The sequence below is a fragment of the Nerophis ophidion genome, linkage group LG27 (genome assembly GCF_033978795.1).
Source record: "Nerophis ophidion isolate RoL-2023_Sa linkage group LG27, RoL_Noph_v1.0, whole genome shotgun sequence".
NCBI lineage: Eukaryota > Metazoa > Chordata > Actinopteri > Syngnathiformes > Syngnathidae > Nerophis > Nerophis ophidion.
In genome coordinates, this window is record NC_084637.1 from 21,671,608 (window position 1) to 21,687,430 (window position 15,823).

At 36.8% G+C, this 15,823-nt stretch overlaps 1 protein-coding gene across 1 annotated transcript in view; it reads left to right on the top strand.

Moving 5' to 3' along the window:
* Positions 1-15,823, top strand: part of hck (HCK proto-oncogene, Src family tyrosine kinase) — a 71,062-nt gene that overhangs the window by 112 nt on the left and 55,127 nt on the right. The window contains exons 1-2 of the mRNA XM_061889943.1: positions 1-45; positions 9,931-10,061. The exon at positions 1-45 is cut by the window's left edge and continues 112 nt beyond it. Coding sequence (XP_061745927.1) covers positions 9,942-10,061 — 120 coding nt within the window. The 5' untranslated portion in view covers positions 1-45; positions 9,931-9,941. The remainder of the gene's footprint in view (positions 46-9,930; positions 10,062-15,823) is intronic.

Consider the following 15,823-nt stretch of genomic DNA (forward strand, 5'->3'; position numbering starts at 1 on the left):
TGAACAAAGCAGGAATTTCCTTTTGACAACTCGCTTCAAGCTGCGGTGAGACTTTTATTTGTGTGAGACAGCTGTGACGTCACTGTTGATGCTGACCGAGGACAAAAGAACAAAAAACATGTAAAGATTAATTTGAAAAACGATACATACAATTTTTAAAAATACATACAAATTTTGTAATATTATTACTTTTTTTTTACTCTTAATATAATCTGATTACAACGTATAAATATTGTTTTAGTAACAAATGGAGTGGATAATAATATTATTTAGAGAAGCTATACAGTAGTACAATAATCATCTTTTTTTTCTAATGTCATAATATTTGAAGAAAAATATTCAGCTTTTAGTAAAGGCACACTGGTAAAAAAACAGCTATAATTATATTTATAATAGAATTATAATTAAAATTATAATTATAATAAAACTAAATCATGTTAAAACATATATCTAAATTTTGCGTTAAAAAGTCACAATTTTTAAATAAAAATACACATATTTTTACAACAAAAGGTGCATTTTACTAATATAATGTCAATATCTTAAAGATAAAGAAGTATATTTTTAATAGTAGTCACATTATTATAAGAAAATAAAGTCATCAAAAATGTCTTAATGCTACAAAAATAGTATAAGAAAATACTTTGAACAGAAGTAGATCATACTCCAAAATAAAGTCAATTTAAATCCTCGTTTTTACAAAAAATGTCCTAGTAATGTCATAATATAACATGCAATAAAAATAAAATAAATGTTTTACAATAAAAAGTTAAAAGGTACATTTTACTAAAAATCATATCAGAAGAAAAAATATTTCTAAGAATGGTCAGAAAATAAATCACAAAAATTTGACAAAAAATAGTACAGGACAAAAAGTCCAAATTTTACAAGAATTAAGTCATAACCCAAAAAAGGCCAACAAATATATGTATAAACCATCCATCCGTTTACTGCCACATTGCAAATATTTTTTTTTTACAAAAGTTAGTGTCATAATATTTACAATTTTACAAAAAAAGGCCAAATGATACGTGAATCATGAAGTGTATCAACACAACTTCACAGCTGCTTTTATCCTCCAAAGATTTATTCTTGATTATTCTTCATTCGAAAAGATTCTTCTGTGTGTTGTCAATGGCAACTAACAAAAAAAGAAGAAGAAGAAGCCGATATTACATCACAGCAGAAACCTTGATTTGATTTCCTTCTGACGCTGCCCCAAATGTCGCAAATAGAAGTCACGCAATGTTTTACGTTTGCGAATGGAAAGAAAATATTACACAATGTAATGTAACAGGAAGAGTTTGGATTATTTTATTTGCAAATGAATAAAACACACGCTTATATGTGAGTTTAAAATGCCAGAAAAATATCTAAATTATTTATTAATATATAATTATTTTTTTAATTAAGTTTTCATAGTACAAAAATAATTGTCTTTAAAAAAAAAAAGGATATCATATATTTTTTTAGCTGCTCGACACTTACAATATTTGGTGACTGCTTCTATCCTCTTAGGAGGTGAGTGTCAGGAAGAAAAGCTGTGACTCAAGTTTCAAGTTACCTGTTGACCCCGACTATATTTTTATTATTGTTATTTTGTCGCGTGCAGTACAATCTCAATGATTTTTTTGTTTCATTGTTATATTTTCTCTTCTATATATACATGTTAGTGAGAAATACATAGTATTTATTACTTTTTGTTTCTTTACTTCTGTTACTGTATGTAAAAACCTGCACTGTAACAAACATATTTCCCCCATTGTGGAATAAATAAAGTCTATCCTATCCTATTAGTAGTAGTAGTAGTAGTATTGTCATTATTATGATGATTATGATTAGTAGTATTAGTATTAATATTATTATTTATATTGCGACATATTTTATTAATTATATTATTATTATTATTATTATTATTATTATTGCCATTATCATTACTGCATCAATATTATTTTTAGTAGCATTTTTACTATTATTATTATTTATATCGTTATGATTATTATTTGTATTATTATTATACATAAGGGGATGGCATGGCGAAGTTGGTAGAGTGGCTGTGCTAGCAATCTGAGGGTTACTGGTTCAATCCCCACCTTCTACCATCCTAGTCACATCCGTTGTGTCCTTGGGCAAGACACTTCACCCTTGCCCCTGATGGGTCTTGGTGAGCGCCTTGCATGGCAGCTCCCACCATCAGTGTGTGAATGTGTGTGTGAATGGGCGAATGTGGAAATACTGTCAAAGCGCTTTGGGCTGCTTAAAAAGGGTTAGAAAAGCGCTATACAAGTACAACCCATTTACCATTTCACTCTCATAATTATTATATTTATAATTATTATTATTATTATTATCATCATCATTATTATTTATAAGATTATTATTATTTATTGTTTTAATATTATTATTTATATTGCTATTATTATTTATAGTATTATTATTATGATTATCATCATCATTATTATTTATAAGACTATTATTATTTATTGTTTTAATATTATTATTATAAGTTGGCAGCTGCGATTAGGTGGCGACTTGTCCAGGGTGTACACCACCTTCCGCCCGATTGTAGCTGAGATAGGCACCAGCGCCCCCCGCGACCCCAAAAGGGAATAAGTGGTAGAAATGGATGGATGGATGGATGGATGGATATTATTACTTATATTCCTATTATTATTTATAATATTATTATTATTGTCGCCAATCAACCTATCATGTGAATGTGAGTGTAAATGTTGTCTGTCTATCTGTGTTAGCCCTGCGATGAGGTGGCGACTTGTCCAGGGTGTACTCCGCCTTCCGCCGGATTGTAGCTGAGATAGGCGCCAGCGCCCCCTGCGACCCCAAAAGAGAATAAGCGGTTGAAAATGGATGGATGGATGTTATTATTATTATTTATTTATATAAATATATACTTTGTATATATATATATATATAGGGCTTCACGGTGGGAGAGGGGTTAGTGCGTCTGCCTCACAATAAAAAAAGTTCCTGCAGTCCTGGGTTAAAATCCAGGCTCGGGATCTTTCTGTGTGGAGTTTGCATGTTCTCCCCGTGAATGCGTGGGTTCCCTCCGGGTACTCCGGCTTCCTCCCACTTCCAAAGACATGCACCTGGGGATAGGTTGATTGGCAACACTAAATTGGCCCTAGTGTGTGAATGTGAGTGTGAATGTTGTCTGTCTATCTGTGTTGGCCCTGCGATGAGGTGGCGACTTGTCCAGGGTGTACCCCGCCTTCCGCCCGATTGTAGCTGAGATAGGCGCCAACGCCCCCCGCGACCCCAAAAAGGGAATAAGCGGTAGAAATGGATGGATATATATATATATATATATATATATATATATATATATATATATATATATAATATGTATATTATTATATATATTATTAAAGTATTATAATTATATATTTTTTGTATTATTATTATTATTATTATTATCATTATCAAGATGGCTGTGTTTTTAAACAAAAACTAATCTTCTTTTTCCAAACATTTTATGTTTTTCTCTGCTGTGTTGATGGACATAAAGTTAGCATCTTTGCTGCTCCTCTGCTGTTTGATAACTTTCTAACACTCCGTAAAGTAAACCCTGTTTTGTTTAGAGTAGTCTTTGTGCTACATGTCATGCTTGACCCACTTGTGTTGCCCGATAGTAAGGTATGTGTGTTGACTCATTTTCAGTGGGTGGTCATCTACACTGCAACACAAAATGTACACGGACTACTCTAAAGTAGATCCTAATCTGTGTTCTTGACACCTGAGAAGAGGAACTGTTACTGAGTTGTTGCCATCATAAAAAAATGTTGACAAGGAAAGTGCAATCTTTAATGCATTAATAACATTTTAAATGTCATATTGTCAAATTAACTGACAAATATATATATGTATATATATATGTAAATAAATGATAAATGGGTTGTACTTGTATAGCGCTTTTCTACCTTCAAGGTACTCAAAGCGCTTTGACACTACTTCCACATTTACCCATTCACACACACATTCACACATATATATATATATATATATATATATGTATATATTAATTGGTAGAAAATGTGACTAATCCAAATGTTTATATATATATATATATATATATATATATATATATATATATATATATATATAGAAAATGTGACTAATCCCAATGTTTATATATATATATATATATATATATATATATATAAACATTGGGATTAGTCACATTTTCTACCAATTAAAATGTAGTTTTATTTATTTTTCATTTGAACGTTACAAATTTATGTTGTATTTCCAAACCCCGATCGAAACATAAAATTATAATAAAACAAAATAAACCAGGTTTAAGATGTAGTTTTATATGGTTAAAAATGCTGACGAATAGGACAGTAAACAGCGGGAAAGGCAGTAAAACGGTGGTAAAACAGTAATAAATGATACTATGATGTTAAACACACATTGCACCGTGTATCATGTTATGTCATGTTGTTATTTTCCAGATTTTATAGGGTCCAACAGTCTGATGGCGGTCCGATAAAAATTGTCAAGAATCCTCAAGGTTTTACCCGACGTGATTAATCACGATTAATCACGATTAATCACAGATCGATAGAAGGTTCTCACATTCAGTAAGTACATCCATCCATCCATCCATTTTCTACAGCTTATTCCCTTTGGGGTCGCGGGGGGCGCTGGCGCTTATCTCAGCTACAATCGGGCAGAAGGCGGTGTACACACTGGACAAGTCGCCACCTCATCGCAGGGCCAACACAGATAGACGGACAACATTCACACTCACATTCACACACTAGGGCCAATTTAGTGTTGCCATTCAACCTATCCCCAGGTGCATGTCTTTGGAAGTGGGAAGAAGCCGGAGTACCCAGAGGGAACCCACGCATTCACGGGGAGAACATGCAAACTCCACACAGAAAGATACCGAGCCCGGGATTGAACCCTGACTACTCAGGACCTTTGAATTATGAGGCAGACGCAGTAACCCCTAAGAAATGCAATATTGGTGTGCTTTGTGCAAATGTTTATTATGCTCGGCACAAAATGGACACAAACATTCTTTCGCCAACGTAAACAAACTCTTTCAAGCACGCTTACGAGGAGTGTGGGTCTTTGGGCACCTCAGGTTCCATTCTCCATTTCATCCGATTCTTGCAATGTATTAATTAGTATAATAATGTGACTTTTTCAAAACAGGTTACAGGTAAGAAAAGCTCCTTCTGGTAAATAAATATGTATATATGTACAAACCGTGTTTCCATATGAGTTGGAAAATTGTGTTAGATGTAAATATAAACGGAATACAATTATTTGCAAATCCTTTTCAACCCATATTCAGTTGAATATGCTACAAAGACAACATATTTGATGTTCAAACTGATAAACATTTATTTTTTTGCAAATAATCATTGACTTTACAATTTGATGCCAGCAACACGTGACAAAGAAGTTGGGAAAGGTGGCAATAAATACTGATAAAATACTGATATATATATATATATATATATATATATATATATATATATATATATATATATATATATATATATATATATATATATATATATATATATATATATATATATATATAATCCATACAAGTGGTATGGATATATATATATATATATATAAATATATATATATATATATATATATATAAATATATATGTATATATATATATATATATGTATATATATATATATATATATATATATATATATATGTGTGTATATATATATATTACATATATTCATATACATACATATAATTTAAACTATATATTATATGTATACTTTATATGTTATTAGATTTACATTATTTACTTTTAAATACATACTATATTTTTCAAGGATTGAAAACTTACAAAAAGATACAAAAAGTATATATTATAATGTTTGTAATGTAAATATATAGTCGGCCGGGTCATGTGACTTTTTATCTTAATCGTGCCGTTGAAGGATATTAGTATGAAGTTGTTAGTAACTTGTGTTTACTAGTAACTAATTACACGACAAAACAACTAATTGTCAACAAAACAACAAGCGCCATTTTACTTGGTTCGATGTCTTTTTTATCCCCGTGTTGGCAGATTGTTCTCTGCTTCTTTGGGAATTCCCCCGAAGACAACGGCCTTCCTTTCTCCGCCTCCCATCTAGTCGCCGGCAGATAGCATGCATGTGCAAATAAGTGTGGCTTACAGGGTGGAAAGTAAACAAATGCAGTCATTGAACGCCAGCATTCCAGATATGATATGCTGAGTCAGTTGACTGTTGATGGACGTCATGCGGCATATTTGTCCTCGCAATATCATATATATATATATATATATATCCATCCATCCATTTTCTACCGCTTATTCCCTTTCGGGGTCGCGGGGGGCGCTGGCGCCAATCTCAGCTACATATATACATATATATATATATACTGTATATGTAGACACACAAAATCCAAAGACAGTGAAGTTGGCATGTTGTTTAAATGTTAAATAAAAACAGAATACAATGATTTCCAAATCCTTTCAAACCTATATTTAATTGAATAGACTGCAAAGACAAGATATTTAATGTTTACACTGAGAAACTTTTTTTTGCAAAAAATCTTTAACTTAGAATTTAATGGCAGCAACACATTACAAAAAAGTTGTTACAGGAGCATTTTTACCACTGTGTCACATGGCCGTTCCTTTTAACAACACTCAGTAAACGTTTGGGAACTGAGGAGACACATTTTTACAGCTTAAGTTGTTTAGCAGTCCGGAGTCTCCGTTGTGCTATTTTAGGCTTCATATTTCGCCACACATTATCAATGGGAGACAGGTCTGGACTACAGGCAGGCCAGTCCAGTACCCGCACTCATTTCCTATGAAGCCCCGATGTTGTAACACGTGGCTTGCCATTGTCTTGCTGAAATAAGCAGGGGCGTCCATGATAACGTTGCTTGGATGGCAACATATGTTGCTCCAAAACTTGTATGTACCTTTCAGCATTAATGGTGCCTTCACAGATGTGTAAGTTACCCATGCCTTGGGCACTAATACACCCCCATGCCATCACAGATGCTGGCTTTTCAACTTTGCGCCTAGAATACATACATGTATATATATATATATATATATATATATATATATATATATATATATATATACTACCTATATATATATATATTTATTTATATATATATATATATATATATATATATATATATATATATATATATATATATATATATATATATATATATTTTGTACAAAAAATCCGTCTGACAGTCCAGTCCAGAAGTTAACTCCTAGAATTTAGTGCCCATCTCTCCCTTAGACTTCTTTTGAATATTATTTAGTCAAGTTGAACTTGACAGGACTGTTTATCATATTTTTGTGTAAAAAAACTTTGATTAAGATTATTTTGTCCTAAAATGTTCTTTTGACAGTGCAGTCTAGAATTTAGTCATTTAGTTAAGCCAAATTTGACAGAAATCTACAGCATCTTTTGGTCTACGAATTACTTTTATTTAGATTATGTTGTACTCAAATGGTGGTTTAGATTATTTTGGACTGAAAAGGCAGTCTTACAGTCCAGTCCAGAAGTGAACTCCTTAGAGTCCATTTGAAAATGTTTTGGTTTACTTAATTTTTGTTGCATTCACATTGCCTTAAAGGACTTTTCAGCATCTGTTTGTCCACTATGGACTTTGATTTAGATTATTTTGTTGTTTTGAACTAAAATGGTGTTCTGACAGTCCAGTCCAGAATGTAGCCTGATTTTCTCCCGTAGAACGTTGGACATTTTTAAGTGCATGTAATATGTGCACTTAATGTGTGTATCCATCCATTTCTACCGCTTATTCCCTTTGGAGTCGCAGGGGGCGCTGGTGTCTATCTCAGCTACAATCTGGCGAAGGCGGGGTACACCCTGGACAAGTTGCCACCTCATCGCAGTTAATGTGTGTACTTAAGCACAATTACAATTTGCACTTGGTTAGTGCATTTTTTTCGCACACAAAGTAACTTATTTTGCTCACTTAACTTCTGCCCTTAAAGTGTGTATCTATGTGCACTTAAATTGAGCACATAGTCAGAGCACCCTTCTTGCGCACTTAACTTGTGCATTTAACATGTGTACTTTTGGTGTGTACTGATATACACTTAAATTGTGCACTTTTTAAGTGCACTTCTTTCATGCACTCAGTAAGTTCACTTATTTTGCACACTGTACGTGTTTACATATTTGCACTTAAATTGAGCACTTAGTAAGAGCATTGTTTTTGCTTAACTTGTGCAATTAACACGTGTACTTATTGTGTGTACTTAGGTACACTTAAATTGTGAACTTAGTAAGTGCACTTATTTTGTAATATTCATTTGTGCACTGACCAAGTGCACTTTCTGTGTGTACTTAAATTGTGCACTTGGTAAGTGCACCTATTTTGCGTACTTAACCTGTGCACTTAAATTGTGTACTTATTGTGTGTACTTAAGTTCACTTAAATGTTGCACATAGTAAGTGCACTTATTTTTTGCACTTAACATGTAACCTTACTGTCTGTACTTAAGTGCACTTAAATAGTGCACTTTCTGAGTGCACTTATTTTGCACTCTAGTTTGTGCACTTCATGTGTGAACTTAGGTGCACAAAATTTGTGCACTTAAGTTCACTTATTTGCACACTAAACTTGTTCACTTGATATATGTACTTAAGTGCACTTATATCGTATACTAAGTCGTTTTTGCAAACTTAACTTGTGCACTTAAGAAGTTTCCCTAAATTTTGCAATTATTATTTGCACTCAATGTTTGTACTTACAAGTACACTTAATTTGCACACTGAACTTTTTTTGTGTGAATTGTGAATTATATATTTATATAGCTCTTATCTCTAGTGACTCAAAGCGCTTTTACATAGTGAAACCCAATATCTAAGTTACATTTAAACCAGTGTTGGTGGCACTGCGAGCAGGTGGCTAAAATGTCTTGCCCAAGGACACAACGTCAGTGACTAGGTTGGCGAAAGCGGGAATCAAACCTGGAACCCTCAAGTTGCTGGCACGGCCACCCTACCAACCGAGCTATGCCGCCCCTTGTGCATGACACGTTCCAAATGGATTTAATGTGTGTACTTAAGTGCACTTCAATTGTGCACTTAGTAAGTGCATTTAACTTGTGCAGTTATTGAGTGCGGTTTCTTTGCACACTTAACTTGTGCACTTATCACAGCAGCATTCGTCATTGTTGGCGCACAAGAGGAACCCCCAAAAAGCGGCACTCAGTTGTAATACACTTTTCCACCACTTGTGGCAGTAATGACAATATCAAACAAACAGAAGAAGTCCGGAGCTAAAGTCACAGAGAAGTTTCTCAAGCGCAAAAAATATGACTGAAGTGGGAACGCTGTATTTTCATTTGCACTTTAATTGTAATCATTTTCAGTTTAATTATTCATATAGAACATTTCAAAATAAGCATCGGTGGCCAATAAATAATTCACAATTAAAAATAAACACATTAATAAAATAATAGGACACTTTAACATAGCAGAATGAATCAAATACTATAATAATGATGACACATTCAAATAAGTGCAAAAAGATACTACTTTACTATATTTGAATGTTTGAATTGTGTTTACAATTGATTTAAGATACATATATGTATGGTATTATTATTCATTATCAATTCATTGCGATTTATCAATTTTATTTATGAGTCCCTTTTGCAGAATATTTAATACGTATTTATTTTTGCAGTCTGTCTGACTTGATACAAATCATTATGATTAACAAAGTTGTTGAACTGTAATACCGGTATGTTGGACATGATTATTGAATATGATACAAACAAAGATGAATAATTGGGAGTGTGCTCCGGGCCCCTCTGTAGTGGGACCCTTTCAGAAACCCTGCCTATTTGGCGACTTAACACCTAGTGACATATGTATGATTGACAGGTGCCGCCATCATGGGCTGCGTGGGCTCCAAGAAGGACCGGGAGTCTGTGGGCAAACAGAGCTGCGAGGTGCAGAGGAGCGGCCAGACCACCCACTATGTCCAAGACCCCACCTCCAGGAACTCCAAAACTGTAAGCACAACTTCTTATTTGTCACACGGACACTCGGAATTCACTTTTGAGTCACCTATCAATCACTTGTGACTCAGTAATGATTCCCTTGTGATTCACTTATAATTCACCAGTGATTCACTTGTGATTCACTTATAATTCTGTTATGATTCACTTGAGATTCACTTGAGATTCACTTTTAATTTACGTGTGATTCACTTATGATTCACTTATGATTCATTTGGTGATTCAGTTATGATCCACTTGTGATTCACTTATGAATCGCTTTTAATTCAGTTATGATTCACTTGTGATTCCCTTATGATTCACTTCTAATTCAGGTATGATTCACTTTTAAATCACTTGTGATTCACTTTTGATTCACTTCTCGATCACGTGTGATTCAGTTATGATTCAACTGTGATTCACTTGGGATTCACTTGTGATTCACTTATAATTAATTTATGACCCACTTGTGATTCATTTATGATTCACTTATAATTCTGTTATGATTCACCTGTGATTCACTTATGATTCACTTATGATTCATTGGTGATTCAGTTATGATCCACTTGTGATTCACTTATGAATCACTTTTAATTCAGTTATGATTCACTTGTGATTCAATTGGGATTCACTTCTCAATCACTTGTGATTCACTTTTGATTCACTTCTCGATCACGTGAGATTCAGTTATGATTCAATTGTGATTCACTTGGGATTCACTTGGGATTCACTTCTCAATCACTTGTGATTCACTTTTGATCCACTTCTCAATCACAGTTATGATTCAATTGTGATTCAGTTATGATTCACTTGTGATTCATTTGTGATTCACTTGTGATTGTCCTGTGTTTCAAGTGTGATTAACTTATAATTCAGTTATGATTCACTTATGATTCACTTATTATTCAGTTATGATTCAATTTTGATTCACTTATTATTCACTTATAATTCTGTTAGGATTCACCTATGATTCATTTATGATTCACTTGTGAATCACTTGTGATTCATTTATGATTCACTTGTGAATCACGTGTGATTCATTTATGATTCACTTGTGAATCACTTGTGATTCACTTATAATTGACTTGTGATTCACTTATGATTCACTTATAATTCAGTTATGATTCACTTGTGATTCACTTGTGACAGTGGTTTGCCGTCAGGGCCAACAAAGCCTTCTCTGCTGGCCTAACATAACCAAAAATCATAATCATAATTAAAGATAGAAGTAATTTACTTTCTCTAAATATGTAAAAGTATTCATATTTTCTTCATTGTCTGTCTATCTGTGTTGGCCCTGCGATAAATTGGCGACTTGTCCAGGGTGTACACCGCCTTCCGCCCGATTGTAGCTGAGATAGGCGCCAGCGTCCCCCGCGACCCCAAAAGGGAATAAGCGGTAGAAAATGGATGGATGGATATTTTCTTCATGTCATATTAAGCTCCTTCCATTGCTGTTGTTTTTTGTTCAGAGTTTTTATCCAATCAGAATTCAGCTAGCTTATGTTGCCATGCTGTACCAAATCTGCCAGAGGCCTTCAGAATCAACAATGCCTGTGCAATGTAAGTGAACAGGCACATACAGTTGATAGATAAACACGATAGCCAATCAGATCAGGACTTGTTGTCTGTAAGGCCTTCTAAATGGCCTCGCTTTGAACGGGACATTTACGCGTCCTGTGATTGGATACTCGCACTGCGATGAGGTGGCAACTTGTCCAGGGTGTACCCTGCCTTCCGCCCGAATGCAGCTGGGATAGGCTCCAGCGACCCCCCGCGACCCCAAAAAGGGACAAGCGGTCGAAAATGGATGGATGGATGGATGGATTGAATACTCACCGGGACCGTTAGCGGATGATCTTGAGAACACATAGAGTTGATAGTGCTGTGTGTACAGGAGGAAGAGACGGCACAGACAGGAGGGATGTTGTTTTAGCTCTAATTATTTATATATATACACAATATATATAAATAATACAATGAAACGCGTAATAAATCCAAAACGTGTGTGTGTGTGTGTGTGTGTGCGACTACGTGTGTGAGTTAGCTATTGTGTGTTACCGGAGTATTGATCAAGAGGCAGAAGTCCCATAGGACAAAAACAGGCTGGAAGGTACGTGAGACAGGCAGGTAGTCGGGGCGATAGCGAGGCGTCAGAGGTCTGTGTCCAGGCGGGATGTCGAGATCCAAGAGGCAGCCAGGGAGAAAGAAGGGAAGCGGGAAGACAAGACACGCAGCTCGTAACATGGGAACGAGGGCCGGCTGTAAGGACGACAAGGAGGACACGAGACAATGAACACGACGGGGGTTGTAAACACAGAGAACAAAGAGCGCGAATAGAGCTTGACTAGTCGGCTTACTGTATGGGAACAGATGACTACGTTCTGGCGCGGGATAGCAGGTTGTGCAGGCTTATGAAGGCAGGTCCTCTAATCAGTGTCAGGTGGGCTGATTGCTGGCGATTGATTGCAGCTGCTTGCTGCAGCCAGACTGACACGCGCCTGACGCGCTCCCAAAGATGCGCCCCGCACAGCGCACACATAAATGCATATTTATGTGCGCTCGGTCCGTGATAGACAGACAGTTGCGGTAGCCAATCAGATCACAAGTTGCTGACAGTAGCCTCTCTAAGTAGCCTGATGTTAACGAGACTGTGATTGGATACTCTCTTGTCACTCCAAAGTGAGTATCCAATCACTAGTTGCAATTTAGCAGGAATAATTTCTCTGATGATGCACTCTGCTGGATGAGATCACACTTGTCAAATACAAAACAGACTGTTCAGATCAGAAACTCAGAGTCAATTTACCTTAGCTGTTCAACAGGGGTACCCCAAGGCTCTGTCTTGGGCCCAAATCTGTTCAGTCTCTATGTCAGGGGTCGGGAACCTTTTTGGCTGAGCGAGCCATGAAAGCCAAAGATTTTAAAATGTATTTCCGTGAGAGCCATATCATATTTTTTAACACTGAATACAATTAAATGCATGCGATTATAATTATTAACAACATTTTTAGAGTACAATAAGTGTCTTATTATTTTTAATAAAATTTTTATTCTGAAGCTAACCAAAAATAAATCAAATACTTCTTACCAATAATGCGACTTCTTGAACAGGTGTGGTAGGAAATGGATGGATGGATTAAAATGCATGAGAATGATTTATGTTTTGAACGTTATTTTTAACACTGTGATTACCAGTAAAATTATTCATTACTTATTGTGTTAAGCAATGTCAGCTAAGATTTATCTGAGAGCCAGATGCAGTCATCAAAAGAGCCACATCTGGCTCTAGAGCCATAGGTTCCCTACCCCTGCTCTATGGAAACGACTTACCTGCAGTCTGCCCAGGTGTTCATTTGAAATGATATGCTGATGATACAGTGCTCTATATGTCCAAGGTACATCAAAACAAAAAGCTGCAACAAAACTATCAGCAGCTCTGGCTCTGGGTATATCACTGGCTCAATGAATCCTGTTCACACCTTAATACCTACAAGACTGTATGTATGTTTTTCTCTCGTAAGTTAGCAGAGGGCCATCAACCATCTGTAGCCTTTATATCGTAGAAAAATTCTAGTAACTACGAGTCGTCTTTGACACAATTGCATCTTTCAAAGCGCATGTTGAAAAATAATCACTAATATCGTTAAATACAATCCGTCAAAGTTCAATTGTATAAGACTATGCCTGACTTACAAGACGGCTAAAGTCTATATGCACGCCGCGATATTCTCACATGTATATTATTGTTTCACAACTTGAACGCAAAGGGAAGGAGGCGAAATCAAGACAGAACTGCGGTTAACCAGGTTAATTGAAACCCTTGATGAGTGTGTGGAGTGTCTATGCTACAACAAGTGAATGAGTGCGGACGGGGTGTAGAATTAACAATATAAGTTTTACCAGGGGTTGTTGTCGGTGCGTGTTGTGTGAATCTTTCGCCGAATCCAAGGGGCAATGCGAAGAGGCAGTAAGCAGGGAGGCAAGCAGTAGGGGGTTGGAAAGAGCCAACAATGTCCGTGTCCAAGCAGGGGTCGAGCATTGAGAGACGCAAGCAGAGATCCGGGTGAAGGCCGGGAGGCAAGACACAATCTCATGCAACAGAGAAGACACTGTGGAAGACACAAGGGGAACGAGCAAGGGAAGAGCACAAAGAAGGCGAGCAAGGAACGAGGGAGGGGTGCTAGACGTGATGCTTGCTGTGAAAGATAGACTATGTTCGGGCAAAGGTCTCTTGGGTTCGCTGGCTTTTATGCCGCTCCCTCTCGAACAGGCCCAGGTATACTGATTCGCAATTGTCTGCAGCTTTGTCGCTGCGTTGGCATGCTGCGCCCAGCGCGAGCAGGGGCGTGTCTGGGTGCACAGCCAGAGGAGGAACTGGGAGACCCAGCTGCTGCAGAAAAGCGGGTTCGAGTCCGCGCCGTGACAGAAACTGTACTAAAACCCATCAAGTCTCTTTACAAAAGGGCAGTTAAAATCTTTGACAGGAAACCAATGCACTTCCACAATTGGATTATTCTAAAAACAATTTAGCATTCTTGATCTGGATCGTTACTAGATCTTTATGGATGCTTGTCTCATCTACAAAGTTTAAAATGTGCTTGAACCCCCTACCATTAGATGAATTCATACAGACGAGAAACAGTGAATGACGGAGAATCCGGGCCTTGTCCAGAGGTGATTGCGATACACCAAGACGTAGAAGAAAATTTGGTTAAAGGGTCACCTCTGTAAGAGGGTAGCAATCCTGGAATAAGTTGCCCACCGACATTAGAGACCGTGATAACTAATCACTTTTCAAAAAAATCCCTTAAACATTGGCTAAAAATAAATCAGACATGCACCCATTAAACTATTAAACACTGTTTCCAGACTCCAGCCCATTCCAAAGTAACCTGGGAGTTACATATCTCAAGATGACGGCGCCCTACCTAGCTGCGGCTGCAGAGGCTCATGGTAGTAATAGAACATTTTGGCAAATATACTGGTAATTTTTTTAAATTCCAAGGCTGGTTTCCAGCGTGGTCACTCCGTAGTAACATACAACCGCCAGACAATTTTGGATGTGGATAGATCGGTCCGTTTTGGACCAAAAGATGCGTGTACGTTGGACTTCCTCACTAGCAAAGGAATACTACGCCGGCTACATCCAGCGGCCTGTGAAGCAGCGGAGCCTAGTACCAGCGGGGACCGTCGATAGAGGAGACGAATGCGATGTTATCGGAAGCAGAAACAGGGATACCGAGCAGGGCTAACAACAAAGCTAAAAGCTAATCCTCACAGAACGCCGCTTCCTTCCATTCTGCTTTCAAATGTCCGCTCCCTGCAGAACAAACTGGACTATACCTGAAGCTGGAATATTATGCAAGACGGGAGATAAAGGACTGCTGCGCCATATTCCTCACAGAAACGTGGCTGAAACCATCCGTTCCGGACGAGGCAGTTAGCATCGAGGGGCTAACTATGTTTCTGTCTGACAGGAGCAGAACTCTCCCTGGCAAAGTATTCAAAGAAGCTTTGAATACTTTGTTTTGCTCCATCAATGAACTGCAATCTGCACATCCTGAGGGAGTTTTCATCGTGGCAGGGGACTTTAGCCAAGCTAACATTAAAACTGTGTTCGCTCATTTCCATCAATATGTGGATTTTGCAACCGGGGTGGAAGCACGTTGGACATGGGCGACAGCAATATTAAACACGCGTTTAAAGTTGCACCACCCCCACCTCGGCTCCTCAGACCATGTATCTGTGATGCTAATTCCTGTATACGAGCCCCT